The sequence below is a fragment of the Engraulis encrasicolus genome, chromosome 7 (genome assembly GCF_034702125.1).
Source record: "Engraulis encrasicolus isolate BLACKSEA-1 chromosome 7, IST_EnEncr_1.0, whole genome shotgun sequence".
NCBI lineage: Eukaryota > Metazoa > Chordata > Actinopteri > Clupeiformes > Engraulidae > Engraulis > Engraulis encrasicolus.
Window position 1 is genome coordinate 54,100,974 of NC_085863.1, and position 22,227 is coordinate 54,123,200.

The following is a 22,227-nucleotide window of genomic DNA, read 5'->3' on the forward strand; positions in this document are numbered from 1 at the left end:
AAGAAGTAGAATGACGAATCTCTGTCTATAAGATCTCTGGTGACAATGCAATAAAGCAGTGTCCTTAAATTCTGTTAAAGCTGGACAATTAAATGACCAATGACTTAAAGTCATCCACTTACAATGACATAAAAGTATGAAGACATTTCTCAAGATGATCCTTTATGGCTGACGGGTGGAATTTAAATATTAAAGGATCGTGTGCAAAATCAACCACATCGGCTAGCCAACATACACTGCTGTCTTCACATCAGATATTTTTACGAAGGCTTTTAAATTTGGGTGTTTTTTCTTTTTTTCTTTGGATGAATACGCCAAACCCAGTCAGAAACATCATCTGATACCTGATGATCACCCAGAAACCTACAGGTTAACTAATGTGAAATGTTGCCATCTGTAGGAAGTCCCTCAATACCATGATCAGTCATTCTGATGCTGCTTTGACAGAAAACACAAAGTGAACCTTTTTTGATGAGCAAAACACTCCAGACAAGACATTTTGTCAGGTTATGGTATATTTTGTAATACAAAAACATTGAGTCCTGAATGAGCACAAAATCACATGCAGATACTGTTTGACAGACATGTTGTAAGGTATAAAAAGGTTTACAACCACAAAACAAACCACTACACCAAAACAATGAAAAAATAAAAGGAATAAGGGATTGAAGTCAAACAATTATTAACACCTTTATAAATGGTACAAAAGTAAATCGTGGGAAGATCTCTTGCTTTAAATTTTTAGTTGAAACAATATAGATTTGTTAAATGTATCTACATTTTGACAAAGGTTTTTTTTAACATGACTCTGCATTCATTTAAGAACATTATAGTCTGACAAAACCTCAATATCACCCATCTTGAAATATGCAGATCTTTGATCTATGAACAGGTCACAAACAAAGAGACAAGTCAAATATTAAAATAGCAAAATAAAATGGCTTTTTAAAACAAGCAAACACACACCAAGGAAAAGTATGTGTGTAAGAAAAAATCCCTGTTAAACTGTTCTAGAAGTGTGAACTATTAAAACAAATACTAGACCACATATCACTGAGCTCTATTACCAAATCAGGCATGATGACTTGAGATGTAATTAATGTTACTCTGACTGAGGACCCTGCTGTCACCAACATATAATGATTAAAATAAAAGAAGAAAAATTGAATCATTAGGACAGCAACGGGAATTAAAAACATCTTTTTACCCTTGTCATATTTCCACATGTTTATTTTCTTTGAATTCCATTGACGTATTATTTTCCCTCAAAATAAATCAAAATCAATGACAGTTATTAGGAGAAGGCGGGTGGACAGGATAACAGGGGGTGGGTATGGGTGGGTAGGTGAAGTGAAGTGGTTGAGTGGTTGAGGGGCAGGGTGGAATGCCACAGTAGGAATAGGCGCCCCCTGCCGTGAGGGATGGGTACTGCTGCCTTCAGGAGCAGAGTGCTGCTGCTGTTGCCACCGTTGTGGTTGCTCACTGCTGCGGCGTGCCCTGCTGAGAGCCCTGGGTCCCCTGGGTGCTCTGCTGGCCGGCGTATTGGTTGCCATAGTTGCCGTATTGGTTGTAGTACTGGTTCCACTGGCTCTGGTTCTGGTAGTACTGCTGCCATTGCTGGGCGTACTGAGTGGTTACAGGGTGGGGGTGGGGGAGAAGGAGGCAAGATCACGGGTTAGGGTTAGGGTTAGAAATGTAGACAATTTTTCAGTTTGGGAGAACAGACAGAGCTTCTTCATAATATTTTACAGATAAAGGTGAACTTAACTCATTGGCTGCCATCCATTATTAAAGCAATTTTTTCAGATATAGCTTCATTAATGCTAATTATTAACTCTTCTTTGGAGCTTCATTAAGTTCTTGGGCCCGGGATATGCCGTCTCTGTAGGCTACACATCTGCATGATGCCATGCCTGTTTTGTGTCGATTTTGTGCTAAATAGGACACCTGACACAGAGCAGGCAAAGGCGTACGTACATACGGCAGAATATTAATGTAAATATTATGGTATAAAGATTACCGTGAGGGGTGATTTTCCGATTTCCAAGTTGAGGTCATGGTAGAGTCAAACAATAGTGGAAAATATTAATGAAAGCCCTGTTTGATATTTGCCACCTACATGATACCTCCAGTATCATGCAAAGCGCTCTTGCAAGCATGTGCAATTGTTTGCACGTAGTTGCATGCATAATTTCATTTGCATGCTACTATATCCCTGGCCGCCTTTTCACCCCCCAGCAAGAACCCACCATTTTGGTTCTATACCCATCAAGAAACAGTAGATGGTTTTGATCTGCAAAAGTTTGTTTCTAAATTTTTCCATTCTTCAGCAATTAGTAGTAGAAAAGTATAAACACTGAGAAAGGGTTTTTGATGACCATTTATTCGTACATTTACAAATGGTGTTCACACTCAAATTCTGGTCAAACGGTAAAAAAATGAACATAACAAAATATACATATCCAAAATATAGTGTGTTCATCCACCCCTGCTACACATAGTTTTGCTTGGTGTGGTAATCTGTAAAACAGTCTCCGGGGTGCAGGGGCACACTACATCCCACACACCAAAATTTGGTCTCCCTTCGCAGTCCCTTGCGGAAACAGACCCTGCACCTGCGTCCCGGTTTGGCCCTGTTGTTGGTGGGTGGTAGGTTCTCCAGTTTGTGCCTTCGTAAGTCGCCGTCCAGCCTGCTCTCTGGGTCTGAGAATGGCGCTCTGGGGTTACGCCGGCCTTGCCTGACCTCCTCCTCCAACTCAACCGGGGCAGCTTCGTTAAGCACCTGTTCTACCCGTGCAGCCGCCATATCATCCTGTTGCGTTTCGACGGTCACTCGTCGCCTTGACGTCCAGGACTTCACCACCCTCTGAGTGAACTCCAGGAGGGTTTTGCACTTCCCTGGGTGTCTGGCCTGGTACAGAACGTGAGCGTTGAATAGGCACAGCTGGTTGAGATAGGCGACAAACTTCTTGCACCAGCTCAGTGACCTTCGAACGACGGGGAAGTATGCGACGTCGTGGTCCAGCTTGCTCACGCTGTTCATATGGGTGTTAAACGCGATTACGCACTCCGGCTTAAGGCGACCGACCTTGTCCCTCTTGCGTCCCTTCTTCTGTCGCACGGCAGGCCTCTTCATCTCGTCCTGGTGGCAGGTGGTTACCATCCTCACCAATTGGTTTATGTCGTGCCATGCCACCACCATCACCCGCTCGTTGTGCTGCGCTACTTTCTCCCCAACCTTCAAGCTGGTCTTTGTAACCTCCCTTACAGCTTTTGGCTCCCCTCCATGCTTGGTCAGTGTTGCACAGACATTTGTTCGAGATTCCAACAAGCGCTCGCACAGTGCTACAGAGATGTCAACATTATCCATGTACAAAGTATAACCGTGGCCTGCAAGGCGATCCAGGAGGGCGAAAACCATATCCGGCACGTAAACGGCTTCCCCGATGTAAGGGATCATGTTGAAACAGTAGCCCGTGGCAGAGTCGCGCAGGACATAGGATTTGATTCCATGCTGTTGCACGGGCGCTTGCGGGTTGTGCGCCCTAAAAGCCAGACGCCCCCGCCACTGCATCGTACCCAGGTCAATGCAAATGTTTTGGCCCGGTTGAAACATCTCCTTAAACCTCCCAATGACGTAATCAAAGACTGGACGGACTTCACACATCTCGTTCGTAGCATCCTGCATAACGTCGCTGTTGTTGACGATGTTGTTGTCGTTGAAATGAAGGAACCTCCAGATCATCTGAAAGCGGTTCCTTGACATGGTCTTGTTGAAGTAGGGAGTGGCATCCACCTCATCCAAGCTCCAGTACAACTCCAGGCTTGGCTTTTTGACATAACTGGTGAGAAAACAGAGTCCAAAGAAGGCTTTGAGTTCTGTGACGGACATGGGTTCCCACGCATTAACTCTGCTATGCGGTTGACCGTCAGGATGTGCTCGCAGATATTGAACTGCGTAGAGGTTGGTTTGATCAACGATATATTGCAGCAGATCATCAGTCAGGAAAAGTTCTAGGAAGCTAGCTGGCTGGTCGCCATCAAGCTCCGCAGCAGCATTCTGTGGTCCTGGGGTTGCAATGAAAGGCATGTCGTTTGGTTGCCAATCGCCTTGATACCAGTCAGAGTCTTGACCACAATCCCCGTTCCTTGTACCTGTAAATTTAAAAAGACATGTTAACATGCTTGCTGCCATACATTTGTATAAATAATCAGTGTAGTGCTTCCAAGAATGGGAGTGTGAGATCTGCTGGAATGCACAATCTCTAAATGGCAGAAATACTGTATACACAATTACCATACAGAATTCTATTTATTTATTTCTCTTGTGAACCCGTCTTATTTTATTTCCCATTTTTCTTTTCTTAATTTGTCTTGACATGTAATTTGATCACTTTGTTTATCTTGATATAGACCATGAATTATGTGTCTTCTGCTAAATGCAATTCTTTATTTACATCAATGCGACATTGAGACGTATTTCTTACCTCTGTTCTCAGCACTGTCACCATGAGTGGGTGAGTGATCTCCGCCGGATGCATCTGTAAAAAGAAGTCATTCACATCAGTACTACCCGCATACGGTGCGTGATGTACGGTATATGATTCACGGTGACTATGAAATGGAGATGGAAATGGGTGGATGTAGGGATGCAAACTATTAATCGATTAATCGACTTCAATTGATCAATGCGTTAATCGATTAAAAATCATTAATTGCAATTAATTGCCAATTCAACTGACAAGAGATCCAGGTGAAATGGGCATGTGAAGAGTGTGTGTGAAGAGGGGTGTGAATAGTGGGAATATTTAAATCACATTTGGATTAAAGAGTTGAAATATAATTAATTGAAATGTGGTATTTATCTCAATTCTAATAAAACATTTGTTAATTTTAGTAGTTTTTTTCCGAGAAACATGAGATTTTGGGGGGAAAACGCCGCTTATCAATTTATCGTAAGTCGATCGATAAGGCTATCAACTAATGATTAATGAATTAATCGATAATTTGCATCCCCAGGTGGATGTGCTAAGGACTAAGGGGGAAGGATTGGGTGGGAGACACCAAGTGATCATAGTAATCTAACGACTGCATATTACAGAGGGACACAAAGGGTCCCTTCCACGTCAGATTTTGGATTTTGGACATTTGAAGCTTTTTCCAACTGTAACTGTCGATTTGCAACAAACACACCTGATTTCCTTGCCTGCTTCACACCAGACCATATCAAAAGTGAGATCTTTCAGATCAGAATGATTGTGCAAAGCAGCATAGGATTTCCCAGGCGAAATAGCAAATCAAAAACACCCACTCAATATCATGCCCTGAACAACTGGCAATTCCAATCAGGAAATTTGGTCTTTTGCTTGAGGGCGGAGAGAGAGAGAGAGCGAGCGAGCGAGCGAGCGAGAGAGAGAGAGAAAAAAGGACACATGCTTCAAATCCACTAGAAATCAGAATAGAATGTAACCTTGGTGACCATTCTAATATGCCACTGATCAGAACAATGAAAGTTGGTTGGACTTACCATCGTCACTTGTTCCTGATGATTGAGGGGAGAAGGCCCTGCCTCTCCTGCTTCTTTCCACGGGCAACCAGTCATCTGACGAATCAGGATCAGGTTCGCTAAAATCCTCAGACCCAGAGTCCTCTTCTGAACTGGACTGAGGTGAAATCTGGAGTGAGCTACTCCCTCTGTTTCGCGCGTTTAGCCACGATCGCAACACTACTCACTATTAAATGGACTACAGTGCATACTTCGCTTGAGTGCACGCTGCCCAAAACTTGCGATAGCCGCGTACCAACCTGATTTTTATGTACAACCCCCATCAGATCATTTCCCAGCGCGCAGCGTTTAAAGAACATAGCGGTCTATAGATGTTATGGCAGCCAATGAGTTAACGATGCAATCCTTCCATGTTAACCAAGTTCACCCAACAGAACACAAATGTCAAAAGACTAGAACAACGTAAGGAGAAAAAAACATTTTCAAACTTTTGCAATATCAACACCTGGACATTTCACAAAAGAAACAATTCAATGGGTCAGAACAAGAGTCTCTGCTTACTTGCTGATACTGCTGGTTGTAGTTCTGCTGCTGGTTGTATGTCTGTCCAGTGGTGGTGGTGGCGGCGGCGGCAGCGGCGGGTGCTGCTGCTGCTGCAGGGGTTTGGCTGTAGCTCTGGCTGTATCCGGGGTACTGGCTGTAGCTGCCGTAGTTGTAGCCCTGGCCATAGCTGCCCTGGTTGTAGCCCTGATTGTAGCCTTGATTGTACGACTGGGGCTTGAAGAGGGCAGCGGGAATGAAAACATCAAGATTTACAGGTTTCACAGACACTTGAGAATGTTATTCAATACTGTATATGTATGCAAAACAGAACATAAAACCCAATACAGCCTTGGTAAAGTGTATTGATTGAATTGGCTGTGCAATAGTGAAGACATAATGCACATTCCTAGCCATACAGTCAAGCACACAGCACTAGGCAGACAATTAACCAAAGTGGAAAAAACGTATTGTTCGTGAATTGAGGAAACATAGTTGTACCATCACTGGACTATTAAACCAATACAGGTCAAACAGGGACAATTAAACAGAGGATAAAACCTAATTGGTCCTAGGGTGGTAAAGCATCGGTGTACCATCACTGCGTTATTTTGGGCAAACACAGGTGCAATACAGAGGTGCACAGGTACAATACAGACTTGACTTTGCCTTCGTAGGAATACATCAGAGTGTAATGCTTGCGTGCATAAGTAGATGCATTACCTGGGACTGGCTGTATCCTCCGCTGCTGCCGCTGCTGCCCTTGTTGTAGGAGCCCTGGCGGTGTTGGTTGTAGCCACCCCCGCCTGACGGCTGGTTACGGTTGTAGTTGCCGCGGCCCCCGGAGCCTCCGTCCCTGTAGTTGTTGCCCCAGCGATTCTGGTTGTAGCCTCCGCGGTTGTATCCTGTCACACGACAATTACAACAAGGCATTTAAAAAAAAAAAAGTTTCTTAAATGTCCCAACATGAATATCACATTGTACTCTGAAGACTTTTCTGCATTTACTGTTTCCGCTCTGACCAAGTCAAGCCTCATTCAAGGTCAACTATTGCTGCTGGATTACTTTTGAGGCAAATCCATAGTTAAAGCAAAAGCTCAAATGCATGGTCAAATAACCAGAAAGGGAAAATAAATACAGTACCACAATACATTTGGTGGGGTTCCCTTCACTGTACAACTTTTAATGCTATTAACGAGTTGCTGCCAGTATAAGACTGAGCTACCTGAAGGAACTGTATTATTATCTTTATCTGAATGGAGAAAGAGATAGTTTTCAACATGCTGAAATCAGCACTGACTAGTCCCCATTTGCCATTACAGGCAGTGGTCAAAAAGATGCACGTGGTGTCTCAGTTTCACTCGATGTTTCATATTATCGCCCCCTTACCTCCACGGAAGCCACCTCCACCGCCTCCTGGGCCGCCCCTGTTCTGGTAGCCTCCGCCCCGGCCCCCCTGCGGGCCTCCGCGGTTGTCGTAGCGCTGGAAGCCGCCGCCTCCGCCGCCACCACCACCACCGCGTCCGCGGAAGCCGCCGGGCCGGTTGTCGAAGCGCTTGTCTGGGGGCGGCCCGGCCTTTTTGCCCTCCTCGTTGTACTGCTTGAGAAGCGTCTCGGCCTCCTCGCGCTGCAGCTCGATGTAGCGCACCTCGTCTAGGAAGTCGCCAGCCTCCGGCAGCACGAAGTTGGCTATCGTGGTAGGAGGAGGAGGAGGAGTGGGGAGAGGAGGAAGGGAAGCAGAGGCAGGAGGCACGCAGTGAGGAAGGGTGGGGTGCGGCCGTGCCGATGAGACAAAGAAGAAACAATTAATTAACAAACACAATTTAAAAAGGTAAAATCTTTAACAAAACAAAGAAAAAAGTCTACCAAAAATAAAAAAAGACCTGGGTGACTGAGGGAGGTGTAAGAGTTGAAAGAGAAAGGAGGCTAGGATGGAAACAGAGAAAAGGAAGAAACAAAGAGAGAGAGAGAAAAGACAGCAATAAATAGGGGGTGGGAGAAAGGAGAGAGAGAACAGTAGAACAAGAAAGAATGGGCCAAAGACAGAGAATGCAGTGTGAGAGAGCTGGAGCAAACGTTACCTTGGAGGGAGTAAGGAAAGATTTGCACCAGTTTATTTACAGAGTAAAAGGCGGGGTCTGAAGGTGGAGGGGGTATGAAAAGGTAAAGGATAGTGCTAGATTGAGCGGGTAGTAATGAGAGGTCACTGCAAATCCATCCGGGCAGAGTTTGTAAGATAAGGCCTCATATTCTGATTGCTTTATCAAGATAGCGTATGCATTAGGCATGTGTTCAATATTGGACTTCAGATGGGTCCGTCTCCAGAAAGCCGTGTTTCAGATAGCCACATTAGACTTAAATAAATGAAAGAGGAGTTGCAGGAAATGGAATTAATCAAGAGAGGGAAATGGTAAAAACGGCAGAAAACAAAGCAGGAGGGGGGTCTTTTATCTGGCAAAAGGGCTAGAACTGAAGGGGGCAGAACTGGTGGGGGTTGAGAGGGGGAGAGGGAGGGGAGGTCTTCCAAGTTTGAATAATACAAAAAATAAATTAAATTTAAAAAAATAATAACAAAACAAACATTCATAAGCAAAGCAGATCTTGTGTGGGTTTTTGGGGTTATCCGTGGAATTCCTACCTTTCATTTCTAACACAGCATGATCGGGCACATCCTTCCCTTCCTCATCAGTGCGCTTTAACGTTCGATCTTTTAAATCGTCGTCCGTGGGACAAATTACAATAGCCTTGCGTTGAAAACCTTCAAAAGGACGCATTTTTCGTCTCTGGGCTGATCCATATACATTTGTCTAGCAATGGTGACAAGAAAGAGGTAGAAGCTTGTTCATTAATGTTCAACTTGTCTGCTTTTGTTACGGCTTTGCGTTCCGTAGGAGTGGGAAATTGGGGAGGTCCTGCAACGATGAAAGTGAGAGAGTTTTTTTCATGGCTATATTTACTGTTCTGGATTCAACTACTGGTTGTCTCTCACAACCGCACAAAAAGCCTTACCTTGGTGCTGAAGAGGTGGAGCTGAGGCGATGCCAAAGCTCATTACATGCATTCACATATTTCATTGACTTGACTTTAGGGGACCCCGTGAGCCAAACTAATGGGACTTGTTCTGATGTAGTCAGTCAATGTCCCATAAAAACAACCCTTCACATCCATGACACAAAATTCATTGACAGTCATACACAACACATCACCACTTCAGTGGAAAAAAAAGCTCAAACGACCAAGCACACTGTTGTTGTTACATGGCTAAATGAAAAATTATTTCCCTTCCACATTCAACTCATGCACAACCACATTCGCATCCATCTCACTGTCAAACTGACATTACTGAATGATCATTTCAACGAGGCAGCATTTTTTACAAGTCCATCAACAACTCTACCATCACTCTACGTTTTACAGAGGCAGGGTCCCCTTACTTACCTTTACTTACCTGTTCTTCACACGCACCTTAGAAACACCTTAGACACAGACAAACACTCAGTACCTACCTGCGGGTACTTACAGTATCCTGGGAAACCAAAAGAATGTCCGTTTGACCCTACCTACCTTGAGAACTTGACCAAACGGCACTACAAAGTAGAGACCGGTTAGTTTCGTACTTACCTTCAGGTTTTCATTTATAATACAACATTCAAATGTTCCATATGCTACATAGAAGCTATGTTCAAAAAAACATCAAAGGCGATGTTCATTTTCTTTACAGTTACCATAGTAGCAGAAGGTGTTTTCTTACTCACCAGGGCAGTGTTTACTTGTTTTTCACAACATCTTACTATTGGACTATAAAAGTACAGTGCGGAAAGAACTTCTTCAACAAGGACAAATATATATAGATATATACACAATGAAAAAATTACAAATACTGGATATATAGAACAACATACGAACATTAGCAAAGATATCCTCATTTACATTTTAGAGCAATCAACAAATCAATGAATGACGAGCATGATCAGCATGTTCATGACAACATGAAAGATAGATAGTACAAAAGTCTCCAGGGGAAAACAAGACGCTGAACAGTGCTTTTCACCTGAACTAGAGAGACACATCAGCAGAAGAGTTCATTAATGGGGATGTTGCATCAGTGAACAGCAGGGGTTTTTAGGGGGGAGGGTATCATTAGGGTAACAACATTGCTAGGGAAGAGACCCTTCGGGGCGAGGGCAGTACCTGGTCCAGGATGTAATTGCGCTTCTTGCGTGCAGCGATCTGGATGAGGCGGTTGAGGCACTGAGTGGCCTGCTGGATCAGAACGTCCCATCGGCCGGCGTAGTTCCTCTTGCGACCCAGACCCATCACCTACGAGGAGAGCGGACACCAAGTCAATAACGCTGCTTCACACAGAGAATCATGACAACGTCAAACTTATTTTGGACAGGAGCAGACATCCTGGATTCAGAAAGTAAAAACCCTACCACGGATTTGCTCTTGCCAATTCAATGGCCTAGCTAATTCTATTTACCACACACCTCTGCTGTCAATGCAATGCAGTATTTAGTTAAATCCGCTGTGTTAACGGTCAGAAGGAATATCTGGCAGGGCTTTTATTTGTTCAACTCAGTTTGTCTTGCCCTGATTATGTGTGATTAAGATGGACCCACCCACTCAATAAGAACAAACACACCGCAGAACAAATATTGAAATACTTTAGCAGAGAAGACACATATCAAACTGATATAAAAGACCAGGAGATTACTTCCATAATAGTCAGTTGCACGATGGTACTGAAAATCACTGTACCGACTAGTGCTGCACAATTAATCGAATTTTAATAAAAATCGCGATTGTGGCGGCCACGATTATAAAACATGAAAATCTCGATTTTATGGGAGGAAATCCAGTGTTCCATCGAAGCTGCGCGCACCTGCAGACTTGTGCACTGCTCACACGTTCTCAGCACAAAGACATTTCAGCCAATAGTAATATTGTTGACAACTGTCTCTGGGTAATAAGGATCTCTGAGGATAAGTCTGTGAACCAATAAGCAGACAGTGCAGAGAGGGGGCGGACGGCAGCATTTTGGCAAGGAAGACGGAAATCTCTGTCAGTGCACTCAATGCTGGCCAGAGGAGGGGAATTGTTTCATTCTAATGGTGCCTATATATGAGGAATTCAAACATTAATCCAGCCATTGCTTGATGCTGGAGTCTCTGAGGGTGTTTTGAAACTATGTGCTTTGACCAGCAACCGTTCGTGATCGAAATCGTGATTTTGATCAAAATAATCGTGATTATGATTTTTTCCATTATCGCGCAGCCCTAGTACCGACCCACAACACATTAAGAGTATTCACAATGGCTTGCCAGTCAGAACATTCGAATCCAGCCCAGTGTAAACACTGCAAGGAGTTTGACAGTCACCTTCATCTTCTCCATGATGGCATTGGTGCCCAAGATGTTGAACTTCTTCTCAGGGTTGTCCTGCATGTACTTGGTGGCCCAGGTAGTCTTGCCAGCTCCAGGCAGACCCACCATCATCAGCATCTGATGAAAGAACACAAGGTAAACAAATAAGAACACACAATGCGTACACAAATGTCTGTGGCTAAGGAATCAACTACTACATGTCAATGTTAGCATCAAGCAACCCATCAAAGAACACCACTCCTTCACACATAGAGGAAACAATCACAAATGTGCGCAGTTATGATAGAACATCAAATAGCCTCACACTCAGCTTTGTTGGCTGGTCTGACGGCAACTAACCTAACCTTTGGTGGCTGGTCCTACAATAACTAACCTCACTCAGCCTTATCGGCTGGTCCTACAATAACTAACCTCACACTTGGCCATGACGGCTGATCCGACAATAACTAACCTCACACTCGCCCTTGGTGGCCGGTCCGATGGTGCCACGGATGCGGTCCTCCAGTGCCACTTGTTGTATGAAGGTGTAGCCCTCGGGCGGCGGGAAGAAGGGCTCTGCCTTCTGGCCGAAGTTAAACTCCACTGCGCAGTTCTTGACCAGCACGTGGGGGAAGAGCGGCCGGTTGGCCAGCTCTTCGTGGGTGGCGCGGAAGCCTACGCCCAGCCACTTGCCGTTCTTAGAGTAGGACATCTCCACCTCGCTGCCACCCGTCTCAAAGTCCTGCAGGGGTGGAGCAGGGACAGGGAAAATGTGCACAGGTGAGATCGATTTCAGGAACATCCACATGGGAAAACAACTTTTTTTCTCTAAGGCACTTCTATTATTTACAAAACATTTTATGGAAAGCAAATAACAGGGTTCATACACTTTTTCACCAATTTTTTTCCATGACTTTTCCATGACTTTTCCAAAACCTTTTTCTGAATTTCCAGGACCGAAAAACCAATGACCAATCGCGCGCGGGGGGTGGGGGTGGGGGCGTATTAGGCTATATTACAGGCTATATTACGTAGCCTATATTATAAATATGTAATTACTGTATATATTTATACTATAGACTATGGCATATTATATTATATATTACATAGCCTATATTACAAATATGTAAACAATAAACATATTCATACAATAGGTTATCTTTTACTACAAGCTATAAGCAACCATTATACTTCATGTTGTATTACATTAATTCTGCTATTATTCACCAATGTTATATAATTCGCTAGTCTAATGTACAGCCAGGAATGAAAATGAATAGGCCTAGGCCAGCCTATAGCAAATTAGGTCGTGAAATCATCATGAAGACACATTTGTATCAACATGCTCTCTATGGAGATGGATAAATGCTCATCCTGCCCAAGTAAGAAATCATAGGCCTGCCTACTACACCTGCCTAAGCACAACAGTCCAAAGCTCCTGTAAGAATGATAATGTTGTCATTTGTTGTGGTCGTTGCTGGAGCAAAAAAAAAAGAGAGACTGCACTGTTCGTGGCATAGTTCTAGTCTGACGCCCACTCAAGGAGATGCTAGGGTGAGTTTCATTTTGTGTTACAACGTCATCTGACCGATTTGAAAACAAAGCCACAGATGACTTCTTCAAACTCTAGTCACGCTGCCGTTTATACCGTATTTCAAAACAGGCGCGTCATGCAGACATTGGTAATCGTTTGGCTCGCGGTCAGCTGCACATAGACTACTGTACGGATTTCATGTAATCTTTCAGCACACTGGACAAGTTCACTCGCAGGCAGCAGGTGCATTGCTTATCAATATCAAAATCTCGGGGCTTACCGAAAGCATAAAGGTTCGCTTGGTGCCCTATCTGGCAAATTAAACCAAGACCAAATAGGTCTTAGGATTGTATTCCTTTTGGCATTAGCTACGTTTCAGTGGAACCGCTAAATATTTTAAAACGCGTATAACTGCTAACCTGTTAGTAGCTGAGGGGGTAACCGCCTGCTGTATCTTGCCCTTCAGGTGGCTAACAAGTGCCGCTGCTTCGCCCATATCGGACGGACACATCACAACTTTCGTCCTCTCCAGCCATTGTTGATCATCTTTTCAGAAAGTTAAGCCGCGCATTATTGAAGTAACACTTCGCGACATGCTGTAATATCGTACAGAACCACATTTCTTTTCTAGGATTAGAGCTATGATCACCTCTCACCACCACGCACACATTACATCTAGCTCGCGCGTTACGAGGCGGGTTGCCAGGTGTGACTGATTTCTAGCGCCAAAAACGTTTGAAACCCGCCTGGAGCCATTACAACATGCGTTATTTGAAACCCACTCAATTTGGCAACACATGGTTAGGCAGACGCAGCCTGCACTAGACAACATTTCCACGAGAACTCGGACATTTAGATTTTATTACGCCGTGGCATCAACTTCATATAGATAATTGATGAAACACTGGATGGATTTCCATGACTTTTCCAAAACTTTTGACCAAAAATACGTTTTCCATAACTTTTCCAGGCCTGGAAATTTGAATTTTCAAATTCCATAACTTTTCCAGGTTTTTCATGACCGTACGAACCCTGCAATAATATATGGGCAAAAAAGTTTGAAATTAGGTGGGAAAAAGGAAAAACATTCTTACAATGAAGCAGCCAAGGACATCATTTTCACCAAACTTCTCTCCAAAGTCTTCAAACTTGCAGTTTTGGGACTTCTTTCCAGTGCCACCATATCCGTAGGAGAATGGTACCTCCCCTGGAAATGAAAAAACAATATTTAATTTCACGCTTTCTTTAAAAACATCAAACGCACCAAGACTCATTTTTCCAACGAAAACTGAATGGTTGGACAGAAACAAAACGAAAAATGCAAATACAAACACACACATGCAGCAAATGCAGTGGGTTATACATCAGTCTCTCTTTGTTTTTTTTAAACAGAAAGAATAAAATCAATGCGTGAAAGGGTGCATCCTCACCAAGCTGAGTATTGCAGGAGTCCAGGGACCATCCTACTCGCACCACGTGAGGATCAGGCTCACTGGACGGCAGGTGCTTCACAGAGATCTCCTCATTGATCTAGAGAGAGGGCGAGAGAAAGAAACCTTGCCTTTTACCTAGGCTGAAAGGCATGCATGCACAGTGACGGCACACACCCAAAACACACAGAATTGCATCTCTCATCTGAGTAAGAGATGCACAACTTAAAAAGTCCCCAACAAACATACAAAGGGCAGCTTAATATTGTGCTGAACAAACCATTTTTTTCCCTAAACAAAGGTCACCTCAATCTCATCCTTAAGATCACAGTCTTCTGTCGTGACAGATGAATTTAACAAGAGGAGAGAGAAGCCAGCGCTACCTTCAGCTCGTAGCAGACACGGCCCTTGTTGACGCCGTAGGAGGTCCGTGCTCCAGCCCAGAGGTAGGCAAAGCCTTCAATGGTGAGGGGGTAGCCGCTGTACCGGTCACGGGAAACTTTGAAGTGCAGGTCGCAGTTGTCTGTTTGGTAATAAAATAATCATTGATTAAAAATATCGGAAAAGTATAAACATTCAGAAATTGAACTCAGATATGATTTGCATTCTTGCTGTTATGTGCAGGAGAAATCTGCATAGTGCAATTTATACCAAAAATAATTATTTAAAAAAGCATAGTGGGAGAAAAAGGCAGTGTATAAAAACGCCTGCCTAAAATCTGTCAAAAGCAGCTTATGCGTTACAGAATCCCACACCTTCAGTAATCACATTCTACACGTAATCTTCCAATTTTGTTTCTTTTCCCTAAGAGCCTAAGTTCCCTAAGAGCCTAATCTAAAAATACAATATATTCATCAGACTGCTTTGCGTCCTCTGGAAACATGGAACGCCAGTGAACTCCTTTTTTTAAGTGTACTTGATCAAGAGATCACAACCAACATGCATCCATCAAGAACTAAACCCCATTCATGCAGAGCCACTATTATTATTATTGTTACCAAAAATGGTAGTGACCCATGCATTTCATAGCAATGTTGTTATGATGTAGCAGTAAACAGTGAGACGGATCACCAGCAACCCCATCTGTACCGAAATGCTACAACAAATTTCAATATGCTAACCAAGATGAACCATACCACCGTGTCATCAACACAACAAAGTGGTATGAAGTACGGTGTCCTAAATGGGCGTAACTTTCCATTCAACTTCATTTATTCCCCTTGTCTCCTAAAGGGCCATGGCTGCCATAGGATTGTCACTTAGACCCTTACGTCACATGGAAACTCCATATGAACCGTCTCAACCTTATCAATTGTCTCTTGCTATAACTTACATGTATCGATGGCTGCCAGGGTGTCATCAAAGTCCTCCTCCTCTTCCTCTGCCGGGGGCTGGGGCGAACGCCCTCTGTAGAGCAACAGACCATTGTGCACAGTTAGCAACGGAGTCAAAAATTGTGAGGTGCGCATAGACTCCTCCCCCCCCCAAAAAAAACCAAACAAACAAAAAATTGTTGCAGGTGCAGAATATAAAGGAACGCATAAGGGGAAAAAACGCATAAGGGGAAAAAAGGAGAAATATACGCACAAAGCAGAAGCTTCCTTGCTGTGATTTATATCGACCACATAGATGTAACTGTTAACCATAATTATGATAATATAAAAACAGGCTGAGAAAAAAGGTTTGCTGTCCCTTTCTAGTGGCGAAATATCAAATAAATGATAAAACACACCGTTTCTTATTTTACTGGCCACCACCTGTGTGACTGTAGCAATGATTGCCTCCCATATGAATGAATGGAACACTGAAATTCACATTGCATGCACCACTGTCATGTTGATAAACAAAAAAGGTGGGGCGTTGCAATTTCTTACCTCTTGTCCTCGCGGTGTTCGTAATATCCATAGCCGCGGCTCTCCTCGTATGGCCTCTTGCGGTTGTAGGAGCCATAGCGGTCGTCCTCTCCCTTCACCTGGGATCCCTGGTCACCCTGGCCGGCCTGCCAGTCGTTGCCAGGCTCTGCGGCAGGCTGCTCCTGCTTCTGTTCCTGTTCTTGCTCCTGCTGTGGTGGCTTCTCTTCTTGCTTGATATCCTCTTTCATTACGATTTCTAACAAAGCAATACGTGTTGGTGATTGGATTAGATTCAATTTTGCTTGCGTTAACCAAGCAAAAATTACAGGGTATCAGAAAGGAGTAAAAAGCAAAAATGCAATGTATAGGTTAAATGCAGAAGCCGATGAAGATATTACAGGTAGTGGTGTGGGTGTTGTCCTGATAGTATGAAAAGGTCCCAGCAAAATAAATGAACAAAAGAAAAACCAGAAGAGAGGTCTGCAGTAATGTGATGCTCCAACTCACCAGCAGGTATTTCAGGTTGTTCTTGGGGCTTAGTTTCCTCTTTGGGGGGCTCTGCCTTTTGGACCACAGGCTCAGGTTCAGGCTCGGGTTCGGGCTCAGGCTCCTGTTCAGGTTCGGGTTCTGGTTCAGGCTCAGGCAGGCTTTCCTCTTCAAACATTGGCTTGGTCTCAGCAGGGGGCGGCTTATAAGCCTGCTGCTCCATGACAGGTTCCTCCTCGTCGTCCTCCTCCTCCTCCTCTGCAGGTGTCTCTTGGTAGACCTGTTGAGGTGGTGGCGCAAAGGCCTGCTGCTGCTGCTGCTGGCCATACACCTGTCCCATCTGATACTGGCCTATCACCTGCGGCTCGTCCGGAGAATCCGCAGCAAAGTCGGGCACCCCACCGCGGCCCATCTTGGCACTCCCCTCATATCCGTTGTCGCCATCATCATCCTCCTCCTCGTCGTCATCATCATCATCCAACACCACGGGTTGGTCCTGGCCGCCGACCATCTGTACATCATCATCGTCGTCGTCTTCCTCCCCGTTCTCATCATCGTCGAACTGTTGGTCATCATCTGGCTCCTCCTCCCCTTCGAAGTCTGAAATCCATCGAAAATGGATTTTAATGTAATGGGATATGTAAGCGACAAAACACGCATTAACGGCTCAGTGCACACAAGCATGCACACGTTGTTCAGCTACAGCATCCCCCCCTTCCCCTACCCGTGGTAAGCGTCGGTCTACCATGTTCCAACGTTTGCCAGGTCACGTTGCAATACACGAGACCCACGCCTGATGTCATCATAATCTCTTGTAATCCCGCCATTATTTACTATTCATCACACAAACATGGATGCAATAGACTATTGTCAATGTGCATACCAAATACACTTTGCATAGATACATCTCATGTGTTTACCTTCGTCTTGATAAGACTCGGCTGTTCCCGCGTCCCCTTCTTCGTAATCTCCATCGTCGGCCGGGGGCCCGCCCCCTCCACCAGAAGCCTCGGCCTCTAGTGCAGCTTGTAGGCGATCAACGAGATCCGCTTTCAAGCCACGAGTGTCGAGGCCTCGACGCTGCAGCTCCTCTTTAAGCTCATTTACTTTGAGCTTCTTCACGTTTACTCCACTCATATTCACGCAATGATGTGTTGCAATATGTTATCCGGGCTCACAACCTGCACAATTGATTAAAGTTCAGTTATAAAACTCGGAATTCCAAGGAGGGAGAAATTGTATGAGTAGCAAGGTAACGTTAGCAATCTAGCTACTAAACTAATGTAGTAAAAAGGACAGCGATTGTTTACAACTGAATACTGTGATACTAAGTCGTTCTGGTTTTAGCAAATAGCTGGATTTCGTTTTAAGGTAAAACAAAAAATTTAACATTTTGCAGTTTATGCCCTCTTGCCGCTCATTCTTCAATTTAGTTCGCTGTTTGGCTATGCTATCCGTGCTAGCGTTCTAACGTCCATCACGGCCCTTGCAACAGCTTGTTTTGACTTACAAATTTGCAGTTTTTAGGATAATCGATGCATCTACATGCATTTCATCATGCAGTCGGTCATCTGTTCCGGATAGGAAAAGCTTTGTAACAGTTGCACTTACCTTGAAGTTATTCCCCTTCCACCAGGTAATGTTTTTGCGTCCTTCTGTTTCAAATGGACGGGTTGGGGACTGAGCTAGCTTCTCTGTTTCCTCAACGAGAGGCTACATCAGCGTTCCTCAAGCGAGTCTGTGATTGGTTGGTTTTCACGTCTGTAAAGTTCAAGTTACAGTACGGATACTTCCTGTTTTCCAAATCTGCTTGATAGCCTTTTGAAGGCGAAACTAGAGGAAAAAGGTCACCCATTTTATACATTTCTTGGCTCGAATATTTTGGGGCAGTGCCATTAAAAGTATTATTGGGGGTGCAACTTTCTTCGACTCTCAAATAGGTTGCACGAGCACGAACTAATGAACCAATGCATTTGTATGAGAATCCACACAGCTGCCAGAATTCCCTGCAGCCAGCTGCTCTTCCAAACTGTTTTCCCATTCTGATTCTAATAAGGGCTGTGATTCTGCCACCATGACATAGGCCTTGCAAAACTAAACAAAAGAGAAGCAGCGAGGAGAAGACCAAACCAACCAATTAGCCCATCAAATCTGATTTCTTCAGGAGTACAGAAATCATTGGAGTAAATAACTGAAAGGGGACATTGGTTTCATACAACAGCCCTCCAGAAAGACAGTTTAATTGCTCATTTTTTTCTCCCTGAGCAAATGGGGAGGACATGTTGGAGAGTCATATGCATAACATTAATTGATGCAGAATACTTCTGCTTTAAGAGGCTCATGATTTACTTCGAGTCTCTAGACTCTAGGACAGAGTCATTATCGATTAACTGTGTGACGTGTGTCTTTATGCTTTATGCTTTATGCTTTGTAGCTTTATTGTCCCCCATGGGGGAAATTTCTTCTAGTGAGAGGTGCGTAAGACATGAAAACAAACACAATACAGTCAGATTCCCAAGCACATTTACCCCAAGCAACACATTCCCCCATAAAATAGACAAGACATTGGACAAAAACAGATGTCATCCATCAACAGTGGTCAGTCCCAGTTAACCCCATAGCGTGGATAAAGCATGGGAGGATGTGCAAGCAGCAAATAAATAAATAGATAAGCAAAACGTTCTAAAAAAGATAAAACATTAGGGTGTCATTCATTCCTTCTCAGGCCTGCTGAGACAGGGTGTGCAAATTAAGATCTACCTTTTTAAAACAAAAAGGTAGATCTTAATTTGCACACCCTGTCTCAGCAGGCCTGAGAAGGAATGAATGACACCCTAATGTTTTATCTTGCATTGCAGTGGGTGTATAAAACCCTCAACCGGTGTATGTGCACCTTAAGGGTTTTTTTTGGCTTTTTTTTGTTCTTGCTATATTATTTAATCTTGTTGTAGATTGTGTGTTGTGCATATTGTACATGTCGGCATTGGAGGAAATCATATAATATAAACTACATTGTGTATGGCAACAATCAAAGTTATTCCTTAATCCATTATATTTTTGGATGAGATGTTTGTATAGTCTGGTGTTTTTTAATTTGGTTAACTTGTAGGCAAAGAGTTAGAACTTGCTGGCGGCTCCTGGCAGATTTCCTTAGATTTTCCATACAGACAGGAAAAAAGCCACAGAGTCTGCTCTTAAAATACAGTCATGGGTACACCCAGTTGACTCACAATAAAAACACAAGCCAAACTTAAGCTTCTAAAGGCATGACATCAGTTTCCGGGAGCTTGCAGCGTGTTTAAAGAGACAGTGAACTGTATTCAGTCTTTGACCCATGAAACCATGAATGAAGCCATTCGTGACGACCAAGACATGCCCCAGAATTAGAAACACCAAATTGCCTGACTTGCCAGAGATGTACAGGGTGAAAAGAGAACAATCTGAAAACATTTTTAAATTATTACAAAATGTCAGTTTACAGTTATATAATACCGTTTTAGTCATTTGTTTCCCTTTGTTTCCTTTTTTCATTTAGAACATTTTTTCCTTTTCTCGCAAAGTGCTTTTGTCATGAATGTTGGAGGACAACTTAAGTGAGTGACAGACAATGGGAGGATGTAAGAGGTTGTTTGTCCTTTAGTATATCAACAGCCTTCCACCAGTGCATGCCATAAACTGTAGGAAACTCTTCATACCTGGCCCTGTAGATGTGGTGTCACCAGAATGGCAATGATAAAGTCGTAATGCATTACTGAAGGTTCTGTATAATGTCATAGTGGTGTAGATAGAACAAAACAATGCATAAGTCTTTTCAGTGACTAATACAGCATTCCACTGGTGTGTACGTTCTGACTGAGAGCAATACAACTGAGAGGAGGGCACACATGGGGGTGCTGAAGACCCATTTGTAGTGAAAAGAGGCTCTCACGTCATTCCAGAAATCTAATAACCATACAGTATAATAAATAATAGCATACAGAAAGGTATTACTATTATCATCAGACTGTGCTGTTTTCATACTGTAATCATGCTGTTGGGTTCGGGGTTGGGGGGGGGGGCATTCTTATCATGAGGTTAGCGGACATTTGCATGCTTATAATAATGAGGTTGGGGCACTTCTTCAAAAAAGGTTGAGAACCACTGGAGGAAGGGTGTGTGCATTATGAAATTTTGGAGTTTGTACATTTTGGTGTTGTTTTGTTTGCCTGTTTGGTCTTTTGCAGTTGACAGTCTTGCACTATTATATTTTAAACTTTAAAAGTCTATTTTCGTAAGCCTTGGACCATTTATAGGGCCATGACCTGCAAGGAGGAAGGATTAGAGACCAATGCTGGACTCAAAACTCGAACAAAAGGGATAGTCAGCAGCAGCAGTAGAGCTCAAGGGTCACTCACCATTCACACCATCATTAACCACCATCACTGGCATCCACATTTGCTGCAAAGAAAACAACCAGCCAATTCAACTCGCTGCCATCTCTCCCCCAAATATGGTGCATACTATGTGAACCATCTGATCAGACTATACTCTCATGCAGCATAGCCAAATGTTGTCTGTGAGCAGGGCTGGCCTGGTAGTCTGGCATTCAGGGCATTTTCCCGGTGGGCCGACAGTCCCCAAGGGCCGTTACTGTTGTTGTTGTGGTTGTTTTCCTGGGAGTTGGCCCACAAATTAGAGGGGGAGGCCCATTGGTTCATCACCAATGTTGATAGGGGATTCAGCCAGTGAAGATATTGTATGAAAGAGGCCTGTGTGTCTTTGGCAAAATTCTATGCCAAAAATGCCCGGGACACTTTTCGGTCCCTGTCCAGCCCTGTCTGTGAGACTGAATCGCTTTAAGCCACATGAGGTGTGGACATTTATAGAACCGTATTAGATTCTTTAGTGTCGTCTGTGTGTTCATCGGGTAATTTCTGGTCCTTATATGAGCTGCAACTGTGACTACTGACTAGGCCTATCCCTCTGACTTCCTCAAGTAGAGCTTGCAGCTGCTGTTTGTGTCTGGGTGGATAGTGAAGAGACAGGCTTCTACATGCAGATATATTATGGTCCCTCTGGTGCTTGTGTCTCGGAGGCTCCTAAATGTGTCTGTAAACAGCTGGATTAATATGCATGTGCAAGGAAATGGTTGCAGATATCTTAAGAGAGCTCTGTGCCTTTACCAACATGATATGTACTGTATGCATATGCGTGTGCATAGTTACTTGCAGCATCACATAAGTAGCTTGTATTAAAAAGTCTTGATACCCTAACAAATATGCTTACATTATAGGTCAAATGTGTTTTGCATACTGGTAAAATTAATTTTAAGGGAGACGTAAATCACTAAGTAGGTCTATTTTCCAAAAAGTTTTGATGCCATCAAAATGTGTGATTAGTTATGTAAAATATCTGTCCAACTATGTGTCTTTCTCCCAGTTGATTTGTTGAAAGCAGTTATTATATTACTTGTCATTGTACTATACATTGTACTTTATTTATGTTTGAACATTTCTGATTTGGGGATTTTTGG

General features: G+C 43.6%; 2 protein-coding genes across 3 annotated transcripts; both read right to left on the minus strand.

The window, feature by feature from the left end:
* Positions 1-1,380: 1,380 nt before the first annotated feature.
* On the minus strand, positions 1,381-18,522 carry hnrnpul1l (heterogeneous nuclear ribonucleoprotein U-like 1 like). The gene is made up of 16 exons (XM_063203969.1): positions 18,327-18,522; positions 17,636-17,896; positions 16,737-17,315; positions 16,251-16,485; positions 15,710-15,783; positions 14,760-14,899; positions 14,377-14,476; positions 14,041-14,153; positions 11,885-12,154; positions 11,428-11,550; positions 10,238-10,366; positions 8,685-8,853; positions 7,436-7,735; positions 6,770-6,951; positions 6,068-6,283; positions 1,381-1,626 (listed from the first exon to the last, which is right to left on the minus strand). Exons 2-16 carry the CDS (start codon positions 17,850-17,852, stop codon positions 1,480-1,482), a joined length of 2,994 nt encoding a protein of 997 aa, XP_063060039.1. The 5' UTR covers positions 17,853-17,896; positions 18,327-18,522; the 3' UTR covers positions 1,381-1,479.
* On the minus strand, positions 1,637-6,061 carry LOC134453155 (piggyBac transposable element-derived protein 4-like). 2 transcript variants are annotated; one of them, XM_063203972.1, is made up of 3 exons: positions 5,528-6,061; positions 4,488-4,541; positions 1,637-4,155 (listed from the first exon to the last, which is right to left on the minus strand). In XM_063203972.1, the coding sequence occupies exon 3, from the start codon at positions 4,088-4,090 to the stop codon at positions 2,492-2,494; it is 1,599 nt and encodes a 532-aa protein (XP_063060042.1). In that variant the 5' UTR covers positions 4,091-4,155; positions 4,488-4,541; positions 5,528-6,061; the 3' UTR covers positions 1,637-2,491. The 2 variants fall into 2 exon arrangements, with proteins under 2 accessions (XP_063060042.1, XP_063060041.1); XM_063203971.1 differs by having other exon boundaries at positions 1,637-4,541.
* Positions 18,523-22,227: the final 3,705 nt, after the last annotated feature.